The sequence below is a fragment of the Pseudorasbora parva genome, chromosome 7 (genome assembly GCF_024679245.1).
Source record: "Pseudorasbora parva isolate DD20220531a chromosome 7, ASM2467924v1, whole genome shotgun sequence".
Taxonomy (NCBI): Eukaryota; Metazoa; Chordata; class Actinopteri; order Cypriniformes; family Gobionidae; genus Pseudorasbora; species Pseudorasbora parva.
Genome location: NC_090178.1, coordinates 14,570,778 through 14,593,720, shown reverse-complemented (window position 1 = coordinate 14,593,720; position 22,943 = coordinate 14,570,778). Strand labels below are relative to the sequence as shown.

At 41.9% G+C, this 22,943-nt stretch overlaps 1 protein-coding gene across 4 annotated transcripts in view; it reads right to left on the bottom strand.

Annotated features, from left to right (window-relative positions):
* The window catches only part of tsnare1 (T-SNARE Domain Containing 1), a 240,590-nt gene that overhangs the window by 172,272 nt on the left and 45,375 nt on the right, over positions 1–22,943 (bottom strand). For all 4 annotated transcript variants that reach the window (XR_010906407.1, XR_010906408.1, XM_067448267.1 and 1 more), the window contains exon 2: positions 22,611–22,739. Coding sequence is in view for 2 of the 4 variants with exons in the window: in XM_067448267.1 (XP_067304368.1) it covers positions 22,611–22,695 (85 nt within the window). In the remaining 2 variants the exon portion in view is untranslated. The remainder of the gene's footprint in view (positions 1–22,610; positions 22,740–22,943) is intronic.

The window sequence follows — 22,943 nt, the reverse complement described above, 5'->3', positions numbered from 1 at the left end:
TGTTTAATAAATAGAAACTCAAAATATTATTGCATCTGAACCACATAAAAAATGTGATAAATCATGAAAATAGCACAATTTGGCATGTTTCAAATAATGTTTTAAATAATTTTTTACAGTGCTGGGTATGATTAATGGTATACGTTTTTATCATCTCTCACATCTATTTTATAAATATTTTAAGTGTAACCATAACCAGATTTTGTCATTAAATTCTTTCAATTATACATTATTTGTTAACTAGTTTTGTTTTGTATTGACTTTGAAGTGTTACCTATTGCAATACAATAGTCACATTAAAGCAACGCTGTCCCACATTTTTTGCTATTGTAACTGCGCTTATTTCCGTCATTGGTATAAGTTGCAGTGGGTGGTTAAAAACAAGAAATGTACAGTTTTCTACAATCTTGCTGATAACGTTTCTTTAGTTGTTAGGTAACCCTGCAGCCTGAACCACTGTAGGCGATCCACCCTTACACTAATATTAAGAATGTGTGATACTGATGTGTGATTCAGCTCACATGAGGAAGAACGTTTGTATGCTCGCTTCACAAAATGCAGTGCCTTCTATTTTGGATCCGACAGGAATGGTGCAACAAACTTATGTGAGTAAAATGTATTTTTTAATATGTAATAGTACTAGTCCCGAGGCTCTACCAGACCAAAACGTATGCCTGTCGGCAGAAATTCTTTCTTAATCTGAGCGCGCATGTGTACATGTGCGTGCATGTGTGTGTGTAGGCCGTGGACACACTGCAAGTGTGCCATGAGCGTCTCGGCTGCGTGGCGTGTCCGTTTTTGTTTCGGCTCCCATGTTAAAGGGTTGGAGCGTGCACCCTGCTTGCGTGACACGTGCGGCCCGAGCCGCGTGGAAAACACTTGCATGTTATAAATAGACAAAACCCCTGTACATCAATAGCATCAGCGCCGCGTCAGACACGCTTCTGGTGTGCAAAGACAGAGAAAATGCCACACACCAGCCCCGCGGCTGACATGCAACAGAAACGCCCAGCTCACAGTGCGTCTCCGGCATTATATCGAGCGATCGCGCGGGTGCGGGCCATGTAATACAATCGCGGGTGGATGAGAAATAAATCATTGTGTTTGTTTGATAAAGACAAGTTGCAGTTGCCACTTTCCAAATAATCCCTCCCTCATGTGAACTGCACTGACTGACAGGGGCTAGATATGACAGCTAAGCTGAAGCTCATTAAATATGCAAATTTTACGCCCATCAAAACCCAGCGTTTTGGAGAGAGCCTCAAAACCAGTGTAGAAAATAGCTTATTACTTATTAGTTATGATGTTTTTTGAATGGAAAAGCCACATGAACGTCATTAATTGACTTCAGACAACAGTATCTAAAAAAAGCCAGTTCATGACACCTTTAATTCAAGATGTTAATTGGCAAATTTGTTTCAATTTAAATTCTAGACCACATTTTTGTCAGTTTATAAGACGACAACTTTGGAAACCAGCACTTTGACAACAAAACAAAGACAGGTAAATGTGTTTACAGAAAACTGTTATTGCATGAAAAATAAAAATATCAATTCAGTCTATTAAGATCATTTTAGATTTCAGACCAAAGCGCCAGAATAGGACCAAATATGAGCTGAAATGTAGGCAAAATATATCTGGAACATGATGAATTAAGTTCATAATCATTTCAAAAGTAAGAACAAAATGGGGACATCTTGACATTACATGTATGACTAATAGATTAGCATGAGCAGATTACAAAAAGAATATAAAAATATTTTAGGTGCGAATTTGACATGACAGCGAGAAGCATATGCCATTATCTATCTGACTGCTTCCAGCCAGATGTGCTTGTGTTTATGTGTATGTGTGTGTGTGTGTGTGTGCACTACAAAAGTGATAAGCTGTTCTCAGTGGATCATTTTTCAGGGAAACAACCTTTTGTGCCCTTACTGTTATCTTCACTGGCCTCCAGCTATGCGCACACCTCTCATACTCACTACTCCATCACTGTGATAGATGGACGTTCCATATTCATTGCACTTTGCATTGAGCACTCACCCTCCATAAGCGGTGGGCTGAGAGGGAGAAACAGAAGGACACTACTTCCTGTGAGTATGTATGAAGACCCAGCATGATTCCGTCTCAACACTTTATGAGCCCTAGATTCAGATAAACTTCCTTCACACACACAATTATTGTGTTGGGAATCTCTGACATTTTTCCTATCGCCTATGGTGCTGTGTGTCTATTTGTTATTTGTTTTGCATCTGTGCCACAACCAACAACATTCTAGCGGTCTCATCTAATGCTAGAACATCTCAGAATTGAAATATTCAAATTGTAATTGCTATACAGTTATAAGCGGAGAATGTTTTTAAGTGATTACCAAGGTAATAATTCATTTATATGTGGTAATTGGTAAATAAAAATATAAAATGTACTTTTAGAAATAAAAACATACAAAATGTTTTTTTTTTTTTTTTTTGCAATTCAATATAAATAACAAATAATATAATTAGACTCTCTGCAAGCAACAAGTATTATTTCATGCATTTCTGCCATGTCTTCAGCTCATACCATAATACTCTTTGGACTCTATGGATATAATTTAATTATTCAAATGATAAATTAAAGATGCTGTGACATGTTATTTATGGAATGGCACACAAAAAGCCCCATTACCTGAAATATATCACTAAACTAGGTGTACTCAAAGAGAAAAATGTATGTATATAGTCACGGATCAGCCAATCAAAAGACTTTGATGTGCATCCTGCCTGTCATTCAAAATAATATATTTTGGGGGCGGGGTTCTGTAAAAGAGAGGGTGTGTCTAATTCAGTGTCTGCTCAAGTTTCAAAACTTTGCTCATCTAGAAACTTCCCTTAACCCAAAGAACAAAGTGTAGCTAAAAACTGCACAAATGCACAATATGTAAGATTTTTGGATTAAAATATCCAAAATCCACTAAAACAATGATATATATTTTGCTGACTTGTGTACTTACATTATCCCGGATGTTTCCAAATATGTAAAGCAATTTTAAACCAGGACAACAGACCGTGTGTTACCTATCAGTGACGTCATACCCGCCTTATGGACAGAAAACTAATTATTATACAGCAATACAGAATTTTCTCCATCATACAATAAGTTTTAAAATTAACATAAAAAAATGTCATTTAACAACACAAGCCATCCAGCAATTATTATTATGATATTCTAATTTTGATCTAACTTACTGCAGTTCCCTTTCGGGGAACTCGAGCTGCGTCGAAACGCTGTGAGAACGCCTCTGCGTTAATGCGTCGTGAAGCGCCTGTAGAACCATTCCATCGGGAGATCGATCGTCGCCGACGTGATGACGTCGCCGACGTGATGACGTCATCAACCGGAGACTATAAAAGGTCCGCGAACACAAACAGGAACTAGCTTCTGAGCCTTCAGCAAGCGATCTGTGTGAACCTGTCTGTCTATTTGGTGTTTTTGTCTGTCTATATCCAGAGATTTTCCACCCTTTTGTTAAATATTGCAGTATCTATATTAACAAACAAAGAGAAAATAAAATAGATAGAGTAAAATGGCGAGTGAAAGCAGCTTTAAGAGGTGTGTTCATCCCTGCCCACGCTACATCACGAGCGGGGATACACACTCTCTTTGTGTAGCCTGCTTGGGAGCGCAGCATGCCCAGGCAGCCCTCGAGGGGGCTGCTTGCGAGCACTGTGAGCGTATGCCACTGAGAACGCTGCGCTCCCGCCGGGCACTCTTCGAGGAGGGTGCCTCGGCTCGTGTTCCCCGCGGCTCTGGTCCCGCTGCTGCCGAGGCAGAGCGGTGGCTTCAGTCGTGGGGTTCACACATGGACTTTACAGAGGGGTTTGAGACGGGCCCAGCCTTATCTCAGCCCTCACCTGTATCGTCCAGTGTCTCGTCTCGGGGTTTGGAAGCCCGCTCTGCGGTCTCTTCCTCCCTGGGCGGGGCACCGGTGCTCCAACTATCCAGCTCTGAGGAGGTGGACGTTGAGAGCATCGCGACTGAAGACTCGCCACTTCAGTCACCCGCTAGTGAGTTGAGGTTCTCACGAGAGCTGTGGCCAGGTTAAATATAAAATTAAGGAATGACTGGCTGGCTGAAATATCTGAATCCCATCGAAATCAGAGAAAACGAAATTAGATGAGCGATTCCTGCCCTCTCGTGCAAAGCATCAACGTCCTGCCATTCTTCCCTGACCTGCACAACGAGGTGTCTAGGTCATGGAGGAAACCGGTATCATATAGAGTGTTCAGCCCACATACATCTGCATATAGTAATATATTTGGGCTGAGACACTATGGTTATGGGGCGATGCCGAAGATCGAAGAGACGCTTGCGAGCTATCTCTCGCCTTCAGCTGCATCGTCCCTGGCATTTCCCCTCCGAAGGAAATCGGTGCTTACCTCAGCACACGGTACCCGTCTTCCTTCGGTGCCCACAGGGGGCCGCGCTGCTAACCCCGCCGCAATGTCAGGGCGCAGAGGGTCTCCGCGGGCCACCTGAGGGTGGTCCGCCCCCTCCTCGGAGGGCATGCGAGCAGTCAGGTCAGGTGTTCCCTGCCGGTTCGCCGTTTCAGGGCACTGCACTCGCTGCTCAAATTACACCAGAGGCCAGCCTCGAGAGGCTGGTTCCCTTAGTTTCCCCTTCGTGGGAAGACGGTGCTTACCTCAGCATACGGTACCCGTCTTCCTTCGGTACCCTCAAGGGGCCGCGCTGCCAACCCCGCCGCAATGTCGGGGCGCAGAGGGTCTCCGCGGGCCACCTGAGGGTGGTCCGCCCCCTCCTCGTAGGGCAGGGGAAACAAAAGGACGCTGAGGGTAGTCCCCTCCGAAGGGAAACGGTGTTTACCTCTGCCTACGGTACCCGTTGTCCTGCAGCGCCCTCTGGGGGCCGCGCTGCCAACCCCGCCGCAATGCTGGGGCGCAGACGGTCCCCGCGGGCCACTCGAGGGTGGTCCGCTCCCCCTTCGGGGGGCTCCCGAGCAGTCAAGTCAGTCGTTCCCTGCCGGTCCGCCGCTTCAGGGCACTGTGCTTGTTGCTCAAAATACACCAGAGGCCAGCCTCGAGAGGCTGGTTCCCTTAGTAGATTTTCTAGACGAGTGGAAACGTCTATCAAATATATCTCAGTGGGTCCTGCAGATAATAGAAAAGGGGTACGCCATTCAGTTCAGAAGTCGGCCACCTCCTTTCTGCGGTGTCCTACCTACAGAGGTGGGCCCGGAGCAGGCTCTGGTAATGGCACAGGAAGTAGAGACACTCCTGCAAAAAGGGGCTATAGAGAGGGTTCCCCCTCCCAGCAGGGAGTCTGGCTTTTACAGCCGTTACTTCATCGTGCCGAAGAAGGATGGGGGCTTACGCCCGATATTAGATCTGCGGCTATTGAATCGCTCGGTGGCCAAGCTCAAATTCAAGATGCTTACACTCAGACAGATTGTAGCGCAGGTCAAATCGGAGGATTGGTTTGTCACCATAGACCTCAAAGATGCGTATTTTCATGTTTCCATCCTTCCACATCACAGGAAGTTCCTGAGGTTTGCCTTCGGGGGAGAGGCATACCAATATCGTGTACTTCCCTTCGGTCTAGCACTGTCACCCCGCACGTTCACCAAGTGTGTGGATGCAGCTCTGGCGCCGCTGCGTCTTCAGGGCATCCGCATACTGAACTATATCGACGACTGGCTGATTCTAGCGAATACAGAGCAGATGGCGGTTCAGCATCGAGATGCTGTTCTCGGCCACATGTCGAAGCTGGGGTTGAGGCTGAACACCAAGAAGAGTGTGCTTTCTCCGGCTCAGAGAACCACTTTTCTAGGTGTGAACTGGGATTCGGTAATTATGCGGGCGCAATTATCGCCAACACGCATAGCATCGGTCCTGGCAGCCGTCAGAGAACAGAAGCTAGGCCGGGCCGTCACTGTGAAACAGTTCCAGAAACTGTTAGGTCTCATGGCAGCAGCGTCCAACGTGATACCTTTTGGCCTACTGTACATGAGGCCACTGCAGTGGTGGCTCAAAACGAAGGGGTTCTCCCCGAGGGGAAATCCCCTCCGCACGATCAAAGTCACGCGGCGATGCCTAAGTGCTCTGGTCATGTGGAAAAACCCGGGGTGTTTATCTCAGGGTCCCGTGTTGGGGGCTCATGTTCGTCGCGTAACGCTAACGACAGACGCCTCTCTCACGGGCTGGGGGGCGACCATGAGTGGTCGCTCGTCCCAGGGTCTATGGCAGGAACATCAGCGGCACTGGCACATAAATCGGCTAGAGATGCTCGCAGTGTTTCTTGCATTGAAACAGTTCCTGCCCGACCTCAGGGGCCACCATGTGTTAGTCAGGACAGACAACACGTCGGTGGTCGCCTACATAAATCACCAGGGGGGTCTGAGGTCCCGTCCTTTGGACAAATTGGCACATCGGATCCTCCTGTGGGCCCAGGGGAAATTGCTGTCAATCAGGGCAGTATATATCCCCGGGGTCCTAAATCAGGAAGCAGACAGCCTGTCGAGACAGGGGCCGAGGCCCGGGGAATGGAGACTCCACCCAGAGGTGGTGGAGCTCCTATGGAAGGTTTATGGGAAAGCGGAAATAGACCTATTTGCTTCGGCGGAGAATTCCCACTGCCCGCAGTGGTTTTCTCTGACCCATCCAGCCCCGCTGGGGCTGGATGACATGGTACAGGGGTGGCCGAGGCTACCTCTGTACGCCTTCCCCCCGATTGTCCTGCTTCCAGGAGTTCTGGAGAGGGTACGCCGGGACGGGGCCCAGGTACTTCTAGTGGTTCCGTACTGGCCGACCCGAGTATGGTTTTCGGACCTGATATCTCTCCTGGAAGGCTCTCCGATGGAGATTCCGACCAGGAGGAATCTACTCTCTCAGGCGGGCGGGAGATTCCTGCACCCACGCCCGGAGATGTGGAAACTGTGGGCCTGGCCTCTGAGGGGGCTAGGCTCATAGAGGAAGGTCTCTCGGCCGAGGTCGTAGAGACCATCCTTCACTCCAGAGCTCCGTCCACGAGGAAACTGTACGCTCTGAAATGGAAACTTTTCTCAGCATGGTGCAGAGAACGCCAGTGGGACCCAGTTAACTGCCCGGTTGGTACAGTGCTGGAGTTTCTGCAGGCAAGGTTCTCGGCAGGGTTGACCCCCTCCACAATAAAGGTGTACGTGGCGGCCTTGGGTGCCTTCCACGTCCCTTTCGGTGGAGTGTCTTTGGGAAGACACCCTCTGATTACACGTTTCCTCCGTGGCACTTTAAGGTTGAGGCCTGTGATGCACTCGAGGGTCCCAGCATGGGACTTAGCCATTGTTTTACGGGGCTTGTCCGAGCCTCCATTCGAACCCTTGGAGGAGGTTTCGGATAAGTTCCTTACCCTCAAGACGGTATTTTTGTTGGCTATTTCATCTCTAAAGAGAATAGGAGATATTCAGTCCCTGTCTGTAGGGCCCTCATGTTTAGAGTTTGCGCCTGGGATGGTGAAAGCATTTCTGCATCCCAGGCCGGGTTATGTCCCCAAGGTTCCTACGAGCCCACGGGGCCCCATCACTCTTCAGGCATTCTGTCCTCCTCCTTTCACGACGTCAGACCAGGAAAGATTGAATCTGCTGTGCCCTGTCAGGGCGTTAGATACTTATGTCCACAGAGCTGCCCTGTGGAGGAAAACTGATCAGCTGTTTGTCTGTTTCGGGCCCCCTAAGAAGGGGCCCCAGTATCTAAGCAGAGGATGAGCAAGTGGGTGGTCGAGGCCATCTCACTTGCTTATGAAGCGGCCGGGCAGCCGTCTCCACTGGCTGTCCGGGCGCATTCAACCAGGGGTATGGCTGCTTCAAAAGCACTTTTGTCGGGGGCTTCCCTCCACGATATTTGTAACGCGGCCGGATGGTCGTCTCCTTTAACCTTCGTCAGGTTCTATGAAGTAGACCTGGCATCTACAGTTGGGGCACAGGTACTCTCGTAACCGTGTGCGCTTCGGCTTCACACATACGAGACACTTGGTCCTATGGCGATGTGGGTATAAGCGTTCTCACAGCGTTTCGACGCAGCTCGAGTTCCCCGAAAGGGAACGTCTCAGGTTACGTATGTAACCCTAGTTCCCTGAGGGAACGAGACGCTGCGTCGCCCTGCCATACTCCCGGCGTGCCCGTGATCACTTACTTCAGGCTTTATCAGAAGCTAGTTCCTGTTTGTGTTCGCGGACCTTTTATAGTCTCCGGTTGATGACGTCATCACGTCGGCGACGTCATCACGTCGGCGACGATCGATCTCCCGATGGAATGGTTCTACAGGCGCTTCACGACGCATTAACGCAGAGGCGTTCTCACAGCGTTTCGACGCAGCGTCTCGTTCCCTCAGGGAACTAGGGTTACATACGTAACCTGAGACGTTTGCAACAAGTGTCTTATATTGCAGTTGCGGAGTGAATGCACAGATATAACAATTTTCACTCAAAGGTCTTCACGGCAACCCGTCAAAATAAAAGTTTGGTTTAACGTGAAGTTTAACGTGGAGAAATTCACAGAATATATTTGGCTACTGCTGAGCCTACAGTAGATTTAACTAAGTCTCTATGTAATAATAATACATCTCTACTAATAATAATAATTATGCCTAGATGGTTCCTTATTTTTCACTTGATATTTTATGTATAAACAATGATTACTTTTAAACAGCATAAAGCCTTGAAATGTTGTATGATTTACTTATAATAATTATCATCGTAAATTATAAACGTATTACATTTAATTGATTTTTTTTAAATAGTTAAATAAAAAATAAAAAACATTTTGCTGTGGTACCAAAATTGGTAATGAGTACCGTAAAATCTTTATGGTGTTGGTACCGAATACTGGAACTTCCACTACACTCTTTCAGGTGTAAAACAGTTTGGATAGTTGAGAATTATGATGCATTTTTTTATGAGTTTTAAGTATTGTTTAACATCAGTAGCTCTTGACGACTTTCATTTTTAAAAAGTAGCTCTCAAATGAAAAAAGGTTGGAGACCCCTGATGCACACAATCACAAATGATTAATTACAATGTTAGTAGGGGTGTAAGAAAATATCGATACACGTGAATATCGCGATATTATGTTTGGCGATTCTGTATCGATTCTCAAAAACGCTGTATTGATATTTATATATTTATTTATTTATTTACATCCAAGATTCGTGGCTGTGTTCGGTTTAAACCACAGACTGTATAACACCCAACCGCTAGATGGCAGTGCTATCACAGAACGTATAACGGACGCGAAGCCGGAGAAGCGCAAGGTAAAAGTGCGTGCATCGCTAGTGTTTGCATTAGCAGACCCAGCTCTCAAGACGATAGCATTATTCCGCTCCTGCAGTATACAGAGCTGAAGTGTGGACTCATTTTGTCTTCAGCTAAAAAGAAGCCACTAAGGAAATTGACAAGAAACATTTTGTTTGCAAAATAGGCCAAGTTATAATCTAATACTCGGGAAACACATTGAAACAGAGAGCTCGCTTAACATCCTGACGTCACCCGCGCTGCTGAGAAGTGTTTCGATAGAATGTACTGCACGCTTTCCTCTCAGTAACAAAATAAACACACCAAAACTGACAGCAGTGGCAGGAGAACGAAAGATAATTGCGATGTGGATATGGATGCACCAGCTCTGCAGTTCAGTTCTTGAAATAGCACTTTATACAATAGACTGCTTTATAGAAAACAGCTTTAGGCCCCGATCACACAGAACGCGTTTTTCAGGTTTGAAAACGCGAGGCGCACTTCACTCCCTTTTTTGGTCGGCGTTTTTTCATTCAAAAATGAGCAGTACGCTTTAATGTTTCTAGGCAACCCCCGAATCACCTGTACTGCCAGTCAAATCAATGTAACGGTCAACACAACGGAAGGCCCGCCTCTTCATTCATTCGTTTGGACAACAGAACATAAGCGTGATGATGTTGCACGCTTTTCTGCTCAGTTGACTTTTTTTCAACTTCACGCGCTTGCAGCGCTCCTTCAAAAACGCGAGGCGCCCAGGGCGCATAAGCAGCGCGCATAACGCTCTCTGCCAAACGAAATCTATTCAAAAAGTTGCCTCTCGCTGCAAAAACGTGTTCTGTGTGATCGGGGCTACTGTGTTAAATATAAAACAAACAGTCATTCAGTCATGAAATGGACTGCACTTTCTGTTGTTAAATAGCCACTGCTATACTGTGAACCTTTAAAACATATGTAAAGAATCCTGCAGTCACTTTACATTTCCCTTAACTTAGATTGCACATTGCATATGATTAGTGATATAAATTATAGGCTGTATTAATTAAATAAAATACTTTGTCTTGTGTTTTAGGCTTATGGTTGTGTTCTTTATTCTTTTAAATTATAAAAAACAAAAACACACAAAAAAGAAATATCGCAATATATTGCCTCTCTTACAATATTGCAATATATTTCAATATATCGTATCGTAACCCCTGTATCGTGATACGTATTGTATCGCCAGAGTCTTGGCAATACACAGCCCTAAATGTTAGTAGATCGTAGTTAAGGCCACCTAATATAAAGTGGGTCCCAATTTCCAACACACTCAAATGCATCTAATATGATAAAACAGCACTGCGTTACCCCACATATGCATGACCAGAAGAAGCGGAATCAGCGAATGTGGGATAATAAAAGTTCTGCTGCCGTCGAGCCTTGTGTGACGCTCGTCTTTCATTATAAATCACTCCGGTGACCTGGTTCAGCTCAACAGCACTCGACCCTGATCTGCTTCATACTACAATACCAACCCGTTAACATGGGAGCCGAAATAAAAACGGACACGCCACGCAGCCGAGACGATCGTGGCACACTTGCAGTGTGTCCCCGGCCTAAGCGCGAACCACGTGCTCACACACAGCCTTGTTTATACTCAACGCGTCCGCATGAGCGCGAGGGTGCGCGCGGCAAAAATGACGTCAATGCGGAGGGGGCGGTCATGCGCGTTGGGTCCGCATGACCCCATTTCGCCTGGTGGTGAGCTGCGGATTTTTTGTAACTCCGCGCGCAGCTCCGCATCCGAAGATGAACGAGTTCTTGGCGAATCTAGCCGAGAATGAGACATCACACCGGCACCAGTTTGCACATACAAATTAGGTGTTTATATTTACTAAATGAGCCTACAAAAGCAGAAATAAACCATTTTAAATAAAGACCCATGTTAACCCAAATAAATAAATAAATGATGACATTAAAGTTTAGTGAAATTAGGAAATATTTAAGAGATTGTTAATTTAGTGCATATTTTGTTCTCATGTAACAAGTAATAATATCAAGCAAAGATTTACTGAGTTTTACACAATTCTTTTGTGCTGTGGTTTTTGGTGAAATGTACTAAAATAAATATCATCACGTGTACATCAGCCCACTTCTTCTCGACACTTTTTCCTGTTGGTTTATAGAACAATTAGTGTTGTCAAAAATATCGATATTTCGATATATATCGATACTGGAATATCTGAAACGATACGATTCTCAGTTTTTACAGTATCGATATCAGCATGCGCTCTCCTCTCTGACCGTCAGCGAGTTGACACACACCGGCATATTCTCCCTCAGCCCTGTTAACCTCTGAGGACGGCGGGCGAACGCGCGTTCTGCTGGACTTTTTCCTCATGACAGTGTGTTAGTGTTAGTGTGTGATCGGTCTGAATTTCGCGCGGGATTGCACATAAATTAATTCTACTAATCCCCGCAGATTTCGTGCTCCACATCTGAAGCGCACACACACATAGCCTACCGTAATAAAGCCGCCTCTGACATGATACAAGTACAAACATTTGCTTCCTTTTCCAGCTTATTATTGGTCAAATACACTCAAAGAATTATCAGTGCACATCTGGAAGAGTATTAACGTAAACACAGTCGCAAACAGTTCAGGAAGAACGAGTAACAGGAACAGTGTTTAGGATCCATGCGTCTGTTAGTCTTAAAGGGACCGCAGTCATTTGTTATTCAAACTACAAAAAGACAAACGATCAACTGCTCTTGACTGATCAACTTGTGTAACTTTAATAGTTTCATCTGTACGCTATTGAATTTTTTTACAAAGAACATTATCCATTTTAAATGTAATTACTATGCATTTTTTTAATTCAGTTTAATTCTTATCTGAATGTTAGACTTACCTAAAAAAATAAAGCAGTCTGTTTAATTTGTATCTTCTATTCTATTGCATTTATTTGTGCTATTGTTTGTAATCTGTTTATTTGTTCTTATTTTATTACTGTTTACTCGTCTTTTTAAATTCCATTTACCATTCGAAATCAAGCTTTCTTGTGCTGTGTGTAAGCTATTGCAACACAATTACCCCATTGTAAAAAATACATTGAGATAGCAAAAATTTGTGAGATAATTTTAATAGTAATTGATCAATAATTGTTCAAATCAAAACGATGCCCAACCCTAAGGAACATGCTGGCCACATGAATTTTTAGTAAAAAATAACAATGAATAATAACAAGTTCTGTTGTCATATGAAGCATCTTATCTTATTTATTTATTTATTTATTTTTTTACTGTGGTATCGATTTAGTATCGATATATCGATATTTTAGTCTGATATCGTATCGAAGTCATAATTTTGGTATCGTGACAACACTAAGAACAATTACTCTGTCATTTCAAAGAATAGCACAACGTCAAACGCGTCAAGTATAAACGTCTTGTCCGTTTGGGGAGAAGCGCACGCTGTCACCGGAGTCTTGCGCAGCGGAGCCAGGCGAATGTATAAACAAGCCGTGACACACACATGCACAAGTACACGTGCGCGCCCAGATCAAGAAAGAATTTCTGCCGACGGGCATACGTTTTGGTCTGGTAGAGCCCCGGGACTAGTACTATTACATGTAAAATTTTACTCACAAAAGTTTGTTGCACCATTCCTGTCAGATCCAAAATAGAAGGCACTGCATTTTGTGAAGCGAGCATACAAACGTTCTTCCTCATGTGAGCTGGAACTTCATTAAAATAAATGAAGTATGTGAGGGTGAAGATGACAATTTAAGATTCCGTGCTTAATCTCGGCATCTTCAAGGAGTTTGCATCAAGCCCAGCAGATTTCTTTTTTTTAAACAATGGGTGATTAGTTCCCTTAAGTATGTTATATTACTGTATAAAAGCCTATATTTCAAAATATTGTTAACTAATAGGCTTTAAACACATTTTTCTGGTTGTAATCAACAGCTGTGTTTACAGGACACTTAAGGCGTATTTTTTAATTTATACTTGAAACTTCTTTAAACTTACTTGGACTGTTCAGCATTCAATTTGTAACCAACACTGATGAAGTCATTGTAATATTATTGTTTAGCATAATATATACTGCACCCTCAACATAAAACTAGACACACAGCCTGTCATGAAAATGGCAAAGCGGCTCTAAAGCGACATTTGATTTAAAACAGTTAGATCCTAAAACCTGAGGCATTTAGAAGGAAACTTTTGCTGCTGATAAATCCTTGTGGAAATGGAAACCTACTTATCTATAATATCTAGATGTTTCAATACTTTTACTAAATCATATACTTAGATCCTTCAAGAATCAGCTTTGAAGTCGAATACACACACATGCACGCACGCACACACGCATGCTCGCACGCGCGCACGCGCACACACACACACACACACACACACACACACACACACACACACACACACACACACACAAACTAACAGTACTGTCTTTTTTACAAGGCTGGTACAACCAATAAATGTCCATTATCCAATCTTTTTACATTAAAATATAACTAAAGTGTGGAAGTTGGGCCAAATACCAAAGGGGAACATAGTATATCAAGGAAAGTTAGATGGAATGTAGAAGAGCACATGATGTATATTTTTAGGGTGTGGCAGTATTTTCCACTGGAAAATGCATCAAAGTGCTTAAAAACAAAACCACAAAGCACTTTTCTCTAGTCAGGGGTGAGAAAATTGATCTTAAATATCTGGGACACAGGACAAATTAACTTCTGCCCTTTCAGAATTGTCCGTCGAGGCTGCAAATGCAGATTCTGCGGAGTGTTCAATTATACTATCAAATCAGGAAATTACTTAATCAAAAGCTTTCTTCTTGTTATGCATGAGGTCAGTATGTGGCTCTCTCCCACACACACCCTATCGGAAAAACGCAAACTCAAACACTAGGAAGTAATCCCATGTATTGTAGAGGGTAAAACACTGAGATGAGCCGAGGGAGAGAGGGGTTTATAGGCCAGAACTGGCTGTCAGGCGATATGTGTGATACAGTGTGAGACGGGTCCTTATCCCTAGTGCAAGATCCAGGCCTGTCACACAATGACTCACTAAGGAAAGCAGTGCATGTATGAGCGGTTAAAGCACCGACTTGATAGATTCAGACAAAAAAAAAAAAAAAAAAAAAAAATTGCTGTAGACATAATTCAGTTTTTATCTGATTATTATTAAAAACAATGCATTGGCATGGTTTCCTGGGATTGGGATCACACAAATATTTGCACAAGACACCATCATGCCATTGCATTAATGACCAATCCCAGCATTGAGCAGTATAATGTATTTTTAATAAGTGATATACTGTAAATTTGATGATTGTCTATACCGTGCTCAAATAATATGCTCAAATATTAGCACTCATAAAGCAGTACCTTCATTTTCTTAATTAAAATACCTAATATTGTGAGATACAATTTAAAATATAACTTTATTTATTCTAAAATGTAATGCATTTGTGTTATAGCACGGCTTAATTTTCAGCAGCCATTAGTCTTTAGCAGCCTTGCGGTCTTCAGTGTCATATGACTATTCAGAAATCATTTTAATAGGCTGATTTGGTGCTCAAGAAACATTTCTGATTATCATCAGATTATTTAAGTTGAAAACAGTTGTGCTGCTTATTTTTTATTTTTTATTTTTTTGTGGAATCCTTGATAAATAAATAAATAAATAAATAAATAAATAAATAAATAAATAAATGCATGAATGCATGAATGAATGAATGAATGAATGAATGAATGAATGAATGAATGAATGAATGAATGAATGAATGAATGATATTTTGATGAATAGAATGTTCAAAAGAACAGCATTTATATATTTAAATTAAAATTCTGTAATAATGTAGAAGTCTTCACTGTCCATTTTGTCAAAAAAAAAAAAAAAGAATGTATTTGATTAATAAAAATAATAATGTCTTTAAAAAAAATTACTGACTCCAAACATTTGAATGATAGTGTGTCGAGTAGGGGTGTAACGATACACTCCTGTCACAATACCATACTATCACGATACTAAACTAAACATGCGATATTCATCATGATATTTTAAGCCAAAATAGAGATGTTTTTTTTTTATTTATTATTATTATTATTACTTTATTATTATTATTATTTAAATAATATAATTGTTATTATATTATTATCAGGACATGCATATTCCCCATTGTATTACTATACATTATATTACACATTATATTGTAGTTTAATAACGTTACTGAAACTGTAAACTAAAAATACAGACTCTCCCGGTGCTCGCTATCTTCCACATCTCCTGCTATTAATGCATTATAAATAGAATAAAGAATAAACATCTAAATGATTTGAATAAACATACAACTAAAACTAATCTCACATTATATTAGGTGGCCTTAACTACTATCAAAAAATAAGTATAATGTACTTACTGTGTTCATATTGTATTGGAAAACACTTTTGTTGATATTGTCAGGTGTGGTATAGTGTGGGTAAGTTAAGGGTAGGGTTCGGTGTAAGGGAAGTGTCAACAGTCTTGTAACTACATAAAATAATTACAGATGTAATAAAGAGCATGTGTTTTTTTGTTGTTGTTTTTTATGTAAGTACAGTGTAAAAACATGTATGTACACAATAAGTCCATTGTATCAAATTATTCATTTAAATGTTAGTACAATGGTTAAGGCCATCTAATATAAAGTGTGTCCCTAAAACTAAATGTGATATTGTGATTTAAATGTTTGCTTTCATTTTGAGGAGTGTCATCCCGGCAGCGCGTGCACTTCAGATGATCAATGGAATCAGTCAGTTCTAATCGCAAAATGAGCATTCCCAAACTGTAAATGGATAGTTCTGCATTTATTCACTCTCATGTTGTTTCCGCGTTGTAACTCTGTTCATCATATAAAGCCATCGTGTCTCTTCGGGAGACTTGGATTAGGATTAGAGCACTTGATTTATTATTACCTTTATGACATTCTTTTGCATCGTTTAAGTTTGAGAGGAATGGACTTTAAATACAGAAATACTTCTCTGGTTTCTTAAAAAATATCTTAATTTGTGTTTTGAAGTTAAATAATAATTTTATAGGTTAGAAGTGACACGTGGGTGAGTACATGATGACAGAATTTAAATGTTTGTTTGAATTATAGGCCTACCTTATAAATACAGTAAGCTGAGCCTTGGATAAAACGAACGCAAATCATACCGTGCGTTCACACCGCCGCCGGCGAGAGCGTCATAGCTCATTACCATAAAGTTGAGCTGATTTCAACTCTCCTCGACGCCCAAATCGTCCAAGACACGCCGCGCCGCTCGCCGCCTGGCTCCCATTGAAAATGAATGACTTCCGGCCAGCTTGCCGCTCTCGCCGCCAGCGGTGTGAACGCACCAATATTATATATATATATATATATATATATATATATATATATATATATATATATATATATATATATATATACCAATCCACTTTGCCAATGGGGCAAGAAAAAAATTACTATAGCCTACTTGATATTTTCAGAAAATCTTGCTACTAAAAAAAATATTATATATATATATATATATATATATATATATATATATATATATATATATATATATATATATATATATATATATATATATATATATATATATATTATGTTGTTTTAAGGATGGAGAAAAAAACAAACATTCTCATTAAGAAAAAAAAAAATTCAGCGTTAAAAGGCTCAAAGCACATCACAGAGTGTTTTAGTGCTGCTAAATATGCTAAGTTTAGCTGATTGCTTTTTTAAAAATACTTAGAAACCCAGCCTGAAGTGCATTGCTTATTGCAGGCATGTTTATTTACTGTCGTCAACACCAGAAGTCACTGTGTGTTTTAGGTTGTGTGCTCAGCATGTGCAGCTCCAGTTAATGCATTGGGAGGATCTGGCAGTGCTTTATTCCTTCCTTTGTGTTTTCTTCTGTAAATACGCAAACACTTGTACACACTACACATATAGAATCTTTAGCTCTGGGATTTGGGGGCAAGCAGCTCCTCTAATCTATGAAGAGAACTTTGGAATGAGAAATTTTGATTTTGGAATCAGAAAAGTGAGACACAAATTTAACGCTTGGATCTTCATAAGATAACTCCAAATACTAAGACGTTTAAATCAGAACTACACACAAAGGAAGTTTTTGAGTTCAGGAGCTGTGTCCTCACATAGAACATGCATGAATACTTCATTAATTTAAATGAACTTTCTCCAATAGAAAGGTATGTAGATAAGAAGATATTAAAATTTGTTTAGGTCAATGCCTTAACTACACTATTTTGAACCATATATTGACTGCTAATCAACTATCTGTGTACTATGAAACTGATCTTCCCAGGTATTTTAGAAATCTGTGGTACAAACAAAACCCATTTTGTGCCCGATAATGTTTTGGTTATTCATATTGGACACCAACTCAAGGACAATGCTTTGGATATTCTGTTCATTTAACAATTCAAGTAAGTAAATGAGTATTTAACACATATTGTTTGACATGTCAAGTCTTTCTCAGCACTAAACGTTGCTAAGCATTATGAAATTTGCTCTCATTACGTTGATGTAATCTCACAATCCATACGGAAACATACTGAAAGACCTCCACCTCCCCAAGCCTACCAATTAGAATGCAATCAAGACATTGACGCATGACGTGGCCTTTCGATGTAATCATGGAATGCTTGATTACTTCTGTGAGCGAAAGGACCTTTATTCCTTAGTCAATTTTTCTTTCACATTTGATCTCTGTAACATGCAATATTGTTTCAAACAATAATACTAGTTTACGCTAAATTGCACTCATGGAAGTCTAAGAGGGTTGCAATTCAAGAAAATCAGACACAAGTGCAGTAATTGGACGTATATTTAAAACCCGGACTCACAATGGCAAAGATTGCTGAAACAGACGGCTTACAAACACACACACACACACACACACACACACACACACACACACACACACCACATGGATCCGAAAAGACAATCAGGCCAATGTTTTGTAGCTGTATGTGTGTGTGGTTTCACGCTGTTTGTTCGACTTTCTCTCTCTGAATGAGGCATGACACCTGAGCTCATTTATTCCTTCTGTTTGGATCGTTCCAGCCTGGACGTGGAGCATGCCCCGGGTTTGGCCGCTTATGACGGCTGTGTGGTACCTGCTGGTGTTTCAGTGTCCATTCATTAGTCTCTCCACACAGACAGACCCACCCCACAAACCTCCCTAATGAACACAGCAGAGGCTGAAGCCTCATCCAGACGCAGACTAACCACATGCACCAGGCTTTACTCAGACGGTCGTCTCATGACGAGAGCCTTTTTTTCTGTGTGCGGAGAGACGGGAGTGAGACAACAGTGCAGTTAACCATTACTGGGAAACCACATGGAGAGGACCGTGATGGGCCAGATATGACCAGACTGTGCGGTAGATGAGGGAGGGAGGGAAGGAGGGAAGGAAGGAAGGAAGGAAGGAAGGAAGGAAGGAAGGAAGGAAGGAAGGAAGGAAGGAAGGAAGGAAGGAAGGAAGGAAGGAAGGAAGGAAGGAAGGAAGGAAGGAAGGAAGGAAGGAAGGAAGGAAGGAAGGAAGGAAATTCTATTAAAATAAGCAAAGAAAGAAAGAAAGTAAACATGCCCGCAATGAAAGAAAGAAGAAAAAAGAAAAGGGAAGAACAACAGAAGAAGGATCTTGCAAACAAGACCCTTGAAGGGATAAAAACAGAAGCGTTGGAGATGCTTAGCTGGAAGAGAGTAAAGACAGACGGGAGGAGGAAGGAGAACAACAGCGGGAAACGGAGTGACAGAGAGAGAGAGAGAGAGAGAGAGAGAGAGAGAGAGAGAGAGAGAGAGAGAGAGAGAGAGAGAGAGAGAGAGAGAGAGAGACAGAGAAATGCATATGCTGCTGGAGGGGAGTTAAAAGGTTTGGCAGGGGGAGAGGTGGGGAAAGATTAGCTCGACTGACAACTCCATTAGAGACTTAACCCCGGCTTTGATCATCGCCTGAGCCCCTCTTCAGCCAGCCTGATGCCGGAGCGCACAAACACAGAAAGCTGACAGGCTCCTGAACGCAGGTCTGCCTGTGATCAAAGCCTTGTCTCTTCACTCTCTCGCTGTTGTCCTGTGGGACTGGCAGCAGCCGAACGCTCAGCCTCAGAGAGAGATTTTAGAATATGTGATTTACTCAGGTCATGCTGCGTAAAAGAGGAAGCTATTTGCTTTTGCATGTTTTGTTTGTGAGAGGTTCTGTGCGAGGAATCAGTTGCTTTCCTTTTTTAAGGTGTTCTCGTACATTTGACGCACCCCTTTCTCCCGCATGGCTCTGATAAAAACATAAACTCTGCTAACAAAAACAGACAACACAAGAGGCACATGCTGTTTAGACTGACATTTCAGCTGCTCACTTTCTTACCAGCATGTTCTTGTAAAACATCTTGTATTCATGCAAATGAATTCATGTGAACTAAATATGTCGCTTAAATTCACACTTATGACATGGGCCGTCATGCATGGCAATATCTGTATTACACAACAACCGCAGGAGCAAAGTGTGCAACAGTTTTTCTTGCTTTTTTAAGCAGCTACATTAGTTAAGTTGGGGTTTCTTAGATTATTTCTTAAATCCATCCATACATGTCTGTAATAATAATAATAATAATAATAATAATAATAATAATAATAATAATAATAATGTTATATTTATATAGCGCTTTTCATTATAAATCACTATATATATATACATGTCAGGGTACACCCCTACTCTTTTTTTTTTTCCCAAAGGACATCCTGGGATTTTTAATGACCACATTATTCAGGACCTCGGTTTAATGTCTCATCTGAAGGACGGTGCTTGTTGACAGTTAGGACCCACACAGACCATAAGGTGAGCCCCCCCTGCTGGCCTCATCAACACCTCTTCTAGCAGCAACCTAGTTTTCCCAGTTGGTCTCCCATCCAGACTCAACCCTGCTTAGCTTCAGTGGGTTGGGCTACAGGATATGGCTGCTGTCTGTCTGTCTGTCTGTCTGTCTGTCTGTCTGTCTGTCTGTCTGTCTGTCTGTCTGTCTGTCTGTCTGTCTCGGTCTACCAGTCTGTCTGTCTGTCTGTCTGTCTGTCTGTCTGTCTGTCTGTCTGTCTGTCTATCTATCTATCTATCTATCTATCTATCTATCTATCTATCTATCTATCTATCTATCTATCTATCTATCTGTCTGCCTGTCTGTCTATTGGTCTGTCTGTCTGTCTGTCTGTCTGTCTATCTTTCTGTCTATTGGTTGGTCTGTCTCTCTCTGTCTGTCGGTCTGTCTTGGTCGGTCAGTCTGTCTCTGTCTTGGTCAGACTGGGTCTGTCTGTCGGTCAGTCATGGATTTCACGTTGGGCGGTTTATTGGTCTGTCTGTCGATCAGTTGGTCAGTCTGTCTGTTGGTCTGTCCGTCTGTCTATCTATGTATCTGTCCGTCTTTCCGTCAGTCTATCTATCTGTCTCGGTCGGTCAGTCGGTCGGTCGGTCTGTCTGACTGTCTTTCTGTCTGTCTGTCTTGGTCGGTCGGGCGGTCAGTCTATTGGTCTGTCTGTCGATCAGTCGGTCAGTCTGTCTGTCTGACTCTCTTGCTGTCTGTCTGTCTTGGTCAGTCGGGCGGTCAGTCTTTTGATCTGTCTGTCAGTCGGTCAGTCATGGATTTCATGGTCGGCGGTCTATTGGTCTGCCTGTCGATCGGTCGGTCATCATGGATTTCACAGGCAGTCGGTCAGTCGGTCTGTCATTAATAATTAAGTTAGCTAGCCTGCTAGCTAGTTAGGGTAAGTACACTCACACATTTATATCGTTATTTATTGTGAAAATTAATCTTAAATATTTGGAATGACATGAGAGTGTCATGTGTAAATGAATTAGCTTGCTAGCTAGTCACAGTAAGGAAAGTGGGATTAAAAGCAAACAACACTTTTTACATTATATTTAGTGGTTATGCTCAGGGTGTGAACTACGGGGGAGCTAGGGGGAGCTCGGCTCCCCTAAATAAGACATGGGCTCCCCTGAAAACGTGATTTGTGAAATTTTGGGGGGTCTCAAAAATATTCACACTGTGTTATTTTGAGGTGCAATTTCAGTTTTCTGTCATGTGATTATCGTGGATTATTATATGTAAAATTGCTAAACATGTATCATTAATTCATGCATGACAGCGATTTAAATCTAATTCACTTCAACAAAGATAACTATAGATGCTGTTCTTGTCATGACCATCAAGGTGTTGTGGCGCTGCGGTGCAAATTCCACTCATGTTAAGTACATGTAAACGCAAAGATTCGTAGAAAAAACAAAAACGAATATCTAATTCTTGATCTTGAATTTCTGGACGAACAGCAAAGGAAGCTGACCCCAAGCCTCTGTGGTCGATTCTGTGTTAAGGCATGTTATTCCCAATTATGTGTTGTGGCTGGGTTGATATAGGTCTGTGTGAATATCGATGTCCTAAGACTAACGTTACTTGAATGGAGGAATTATGGTATTCTTCTGTAGCCTGACGAGTAACTTTAACCGTTGTTCATGTGAACTCAAAGACATCCGGATGCTTTGTTCATAGACTATCTGCGGGCTTTTTGACCTTTTTTTCTTCCTTCATTAAAATCAAAGATGTTCTTCAATGATTGTAATTTGTATATTAAGAGTCTCTCTCCGCAAGGCATTAAGCGATAGATTGACGCGTTTGTCTGTGTGTGAAGGAATATAAAAGTCCTCTTTTAAGGCACGCAAAAGTGCCCGAAAAAAAGGCTCCCCCAAAGGCCACGGCATAGTTCGGACACTGGTTATGCAGCTCTGATAATTATCACGTTCTAGAAACCATTTATATGTCAGTTAAGGTCTTGTTTTTACATTAAAATCAGGCATTTCCTATCACATTTAAGGCTTGAGGTTTTACTCTGCTTGTAACAAAAGTGTTCTCCATATTTTATTTCCATCTTTATTTTTTGGATTTAATATTTTCACCTGCAGCTATGTTTTGTTGATTTAACTGACCTGGTGAAATACCATTTTGAAAGACCGAACAAGCTCTTCCGTTACAATGAGATTGTATCATAACTAACAACGACAATGTTTAATACAAGATACATATTACTTGTTACTAAACACATCAGAACTCAGACAAGGCAGAACTTCACTAAATTAGCCATATGGCTTATTAATTCCATAATGATTTATTGAGAAGGAATAAACGCATAATGCCGTGCTTTAGTAAATGAGGAGGGACCAAAATCTTTGTCTCCGTCGTATGATTTATAATATTTTTTTTCAACAATGCCTGGTGAAAAATAGAAAGAAACCCTGCCTGTGAGCAGAAAAAAATGTCTTTACCTACTGGCTGGTATCCCTGCCTTGTGGGCCCACCAAACGGATTTCTGCTTCCAAAAGAGCCTGCGTCAATGGATCCGTATGACATTCTGGGTCCTCTGATAATTTCTTGAGCAGCCAAATGGAATTAATCTGTACAGACAAACAAAAACATGAATGCATGTAGGTATTACCACTATTGCTAGAAAGAGAAACAATCGAATGATATTATAAACCTACACCGATTCCTAATATTGTGTTGGTCCTCTTTTTGCTGCTAAAATAGCCCTGACCGGTTGAGGCATGGACTCCACTAGATCCCTGAAGGTGTGCTGTGAGATTAAGCACCGAGATGTT